Source organism: Mercurialis annua, linkage group LG7 (assembly GCF_937616625.2).
Source record: "Mercurialis annua linkage group LG7, ddMerAnnu1.2, whole genome shotgun sequence".
NCBI classification, from domain to species: Eukaryota; Viridiplantae; Streptophyta; class Magnoliopsida; order Malpighiales; family Euphorbiaceae; genus Mercurialis; species Mercurialis annua.
The window spans coordinates 996,439-1,001,136 of NC_065576.1; the positions used below are offsets into that span (position 1 = coordinate 996,439).

General features: G+C 35.6%; 2 protein-coding genes across 2 annotated transcripts; one reads left to right on the plus strand and one right to left on the minus strand.

Annotated features, from left to right (window-relative positions):
- The first annotated feature begins 433 nt into the window (after window positions 1-433).
- LOC126656768 (transcription factor bHLH30-like) lies at window positions 434-2,194 on the plus strand. Its single transcript, XM_050351384.2, has 2 exons — window positions 434-976; window positions 1,730-2,194. Exons 1-2 carry the CDS (start codon window positions 713-715, stop codon window positions 2,192-2,194), a joined length of 729 nt encoding a protein of 242 aa, XP_050207341.1. The 5' UTR covers window positions 434-712.
- Window positions 2,195-2,670: 476 nt separating this feature from the next.
- Window positions 2,671-4,698, minus strand: LOC126656759 (ABC transporter G family member 10-like). The gene has a single exon (XM_050351362.2). It carries the CDS (start codon window positions 4,608-4,610, stop codon window positions 2,772-2,774), a length of 1,839 nt encoding a protein of 612 aa, XP_050207319.1. The 5' UTR covers window positions 4,611-4,698; the 3' UTR covers window positions 2,671-2,771.

Genomic DNA, 4,698 nt, shown 5'->3' on the forward strand with positions numbered 1-4,698 from the left:
CGATCCGTTTTGGTTCTTCGCTAAAATTAAAATCACGGTTCATTTTCTTTAAACTGAAAAAATTTATAAAATTTGAAAATTAATGAAACGATTAACCATAAAAGTTGTATAATTCATTACGTACTAATAATTGTGTGATGCATTTACTAAGTTTTCAATTTATTTATTCGTGGAAATACACACACACACACTATTTAACCAATTAATCAGTGGTTGAACCACTGATTAGGCCACTAGTTTCATTCTGATTCCTCCCATAAGCGATGGACAATAAATTGTCAAGATTGTGAGTTTAATTCCTTCCAAAAAAAAGCTTCCCCTCTCCAATTTTTTTATATATAAAATTTTTTTAACTCTAATTAATACTATTAAGTACAAAAACTTTCAAGGTATACATAGTTAGGTTTAATTAGATGGTACATGACCAAATCTTGAGATATTCTTTTGGGGCAGTCCAAGATCCTACACATGTTCTTTTTCCAAACAACAAAATCTTACACATATCTTATACAATGACATTTTTTACACAAATATAATTGATCAAAATTCAGAACTACTACAACTTATTACTTTCAATGTTTCAATATTAGCAACCCAACAAAAAAGAAAAATTCAAGAACAAGAAAAAAAAAGTGAGAAAATCTTGAAAGTCTCCATTTTTAGAGAGATAAAGAAGATTCAAAAAGGTTTCACATTGCTCATTTTATTGGCTATGGAACATTTTTCAATGAGTTCATCAAGTGTTTGTAAAAATGGGGTATCTTCAAATATTACAAATTCTTCATCTTCTTCATTAGTTTTGGATAGTCAAAGAGGAGAGCTTGTGGAGGCTAATGTTAGTCTAGGGAAAAAAGTTGTGTCTGGTGAGAGAAATACTGCAGCTTTGAAGAATCATTGTGAAGCTGAAAGGAAACGTAGGGCTAGGATTAATTCTCATCTTGATGCTCTTAGAAACTTAGTCCCTGGTGCCAATAAGGTATAAATATTTCTTCTTTTTGATTCTTGATTTTTCATTCTTGAAGTTTAATACTACCATCCTAGGTAGCATGGATACGGAAACGGCGAAACAGTGTTATTTTTACGGTTTTCTATGTAAAAATAAAATGTCGTGTCCGAAATACGGGACATGTAGGTTGAATGAAGTGTCCGTGCTACGTAGCTACATCTTGTGATAATGCAATTGAAAAAGCTGTATTCTTTGTGGTAATGAGGGTTTGGAAAATCTTACTTTACCAATTTTAGTTTGATTTTGATGAAAGTTTAATGTGTTATATAATTGGTATCTTTAATCTTTGACAATTATGTTGATAAGCTTCTCTTAAGTTGTTGGTGATAATAGTTAATTTGGTGATGATTAAGAGCTAATTTTAGAGTATTTCGCTAATTTCGTTTTCAGACAGATGCATGCGTTTCTATTCAAGGGTATGCTGATTTATGTTAGATATAATAAATATAATTTGAGCCTCATCTAACAGCTTGATTTTTTGGATTAGTTGATTATTTGATTCTTGATAATCCATATTTGATTAATTTAAAGGCTTAAGCACAATGTAATTGTTTGTATTTCAAATTCAATGAAAATTCGCGTGCTGGGCGTATTAGAGATAATAAATCATAGTTGGAGCATCACCGAACAGTTTGGATTTTTTGATTGATCGATTATTTGCCAATTTACTTGCATAGAAATGTATTTTAGATTTTCATGAACTGAAAATTTGAGTTTTATCAGATGGACAAGGCATCCTTACTTGGTGAAGTAATAACTCATATGAAAGAACTAAAGAGAACTGCAGCCAAAGCTAGTGAAGGTCTTCTTGTGCCAACAGATGACGATGAAGTAACAATCGAAGAACACAATAAGGAATCAAATGGTTCTCCTTACTCAATCAGGGTATCACTATGCTGTGATTATAAACCTGGACTTCTATGTGATTTAAGACAGGCACTTGATTCGCTTCAGGTGATGTTAACGAGTGCACAGATTGCAACATTAGGAGGCAGGATGAAGAACATTTTTGTGATGACTAGTTGCAAAGAAAGTACTACAGACTCTGTCCATCACGTCATAAGATCCATACTCGATAAATTTTCTGCCTCATATGAGTTCTTGTCAACATCCGCGCTTTCACATAAAAGGCGAAGAGTTTCTTTATTTGATCCTTCCGTTTCATCTTCGTCCGGAGATGTCTGGTGAGCATGTTATTTTCATAATTATGCCTTTTATGTTGATAATATGGTCAATATATATGGTTATTGTTTCACTATATAGCACGGAAACAAAAAAGCTGGAAAACACTGAAACAAAAAACTAGAAACCGCATGTTTTATAAGAATAAGCTTAAGTTTCAGCAGCGTTCCGGAAACATAAATGAAACTCCCACACGTAGGATTCAAAAAGTTTTTGTGCGATATAGTTGATAATGAACAAAGGTTAGAGCCAGTGTGGGCCTAGCCTAGTTGGTTAAGGCGTCTCCAAATGCATTTGGAGGTCGTGGGTTCAAACCCCACCTCCGTAACTAACAACTAACAAAATGAGACTCTAGTAGTCGGATGCTATCTACGTTAAAAAAAAACAAAGGTTAGAACTAAACACCCTTCCGAAATCTTGAACATCAAAACAATACAAATACATGCAGAAGTATGCATAATTGTAGCTGAATAAAAAAAAAATTGCTAACCAGTTGGATTATAGAAGAGCAGAAACAAGCGGAATTTTGTAGTTCTGTAAGATCTACTTTGAACTATTTTCCAAATAAATTGCGAAAAATAATTTAAACTCGAGCTCTGTGTGATCTGTAACACAGAATCAAGAAACATAGAAATCTATATCCAAGAATAAAACATAACATTACTCCTATATTGCTCCATTTCTTTGATTCTTCGAGACCTTGTTGCATCAGAAATTCTTCGCCATGCAAATAACAGTTTCCTTCCATAATCTCCAAGCACTTGCTCTTACCTTTGCCTTTTCCATACTCATTGATCATAAAACACTCAAATGGGTACTTAAAAAGACTCAAATGATGCATGAAAATCCAATATTTGGGTATATCATCTTTTGTTATGAAATACCCAGAAAAGAGAAAAAAAGACCCCATAATACCGGCAATTAAAGATGTACCCATAATGAAATTAGGCACAAGAGCAGCAAAACATGCAACAAAAGAATTTGACATCAAAACAACCAGCCATACCACCAGTAAGAAATACATGAAACCGTCCATTTCCCGTCTCAATCCGACGAGCCAGTAAACCGGGGTGCTGTAGAGGACTGCGACAACAAACAGAAATGGTAGAAACACGAGAGTGTTTGATATGACATAAGATGATACCCTATAAGCTCCTTTTGATGTTTCTCTCATTAAAGTTGATCTTTCTTGCAAGAAAATTGGCAGTCCTTCTGTTGTGGAGGACAGCAAGAAGGTGAGACTGAATGCAAAAAACCCGATTTGTGTTTGTAGCTTGTGTTTCTTTGGTTCATTATTTGCATTCATAAATATTGTTCCGAGCACAAGCCCACCGACTACTGCTTGTAATATTCTTGCAGTGAAAAGCTGATTCGTTCTGCAGATTATGGTGAAGAATCTCTGAACCAGCACAAGAACCTCCTCCAATCGTCCATTGGGGTAAAACATTTTCGATTCTTTGACAATGCTATACTTGATATTACTATTAGTACTTCTGATATGTTCATAATCTTGTCCTGCCTCACTCTCTCCTTGTTCACTTTCTTCAGTATCCATGACCAGGGATTCGGTCACTTCGATGGCGTACTCGAGCACATTGACATGCCGAGGAATGGAATGACCGTAAAATCTAAGCTGCTGTTCAAGGAGATGCAATGATCCTTGATGAAGTACGGTTCCATTTGATAACAGAAGAATCTGATCGAACAGCTCGAGAATTCTAGAGCCGGGTTGATGGATCGTCAACAAAATTGTTTTATCTTGCTTTATAGCCATAGTTTTCAGCAACAAAACTACATGAAGAGCTGATGCTGAATCCAATCCTGATGTTGGTTCATCAATCAGAAGAACAGCAGGATCATGAACTAGATCAACACCAATAGACACTCTACGTTTCTCACCGCCGGAGATTCCGCGGTTTGATTCATTTCCTATTCTTACATCACCAACATGCTCTAATCCGAGTTCTCTCATTACTTCCTTAACTCTATATCTCGCAACTCCGAATCCGCCTCGTAATCTGAGACGAGCACTATACAACAGAGTCTCTTCAACAGTAAGTAGCGGAAATAGTGCTTCATCTTGAGAGACATAACCTGACAGCCTCCGGAAACATTTGGCATTCATCGGTTGCTCGTTTACAAGAACATGACCGGAGACTCTACTAGGCGGTATGATTCCGGCAAGTATCTCCAGCAATGTAGTTTTTCCTGCTCCGCTCGGACCAGCAATTGCCATAACCTCTCCTGGTTTAGCTTCACAGCTCACATTCCTCAATATGTAAGCATTATTGACTGTTTTCTTCCAGAAAAACCAATTACATTCATTGAACCGATTCGATAGCTTGTAATAAAGTTTTTTTGCTTTGATTCTGAATCTTTTATCATGTTCATCAGAATCTGGAGCTTGTGTTGGCAGCTCCATGAAGAAAAAAACAGAAAAGATAAAAGAGTAAGAAGAAGAAAATATGAATAAGTAACTAGAAGTAAGAAGCTGAGCTAACTCACCAAAC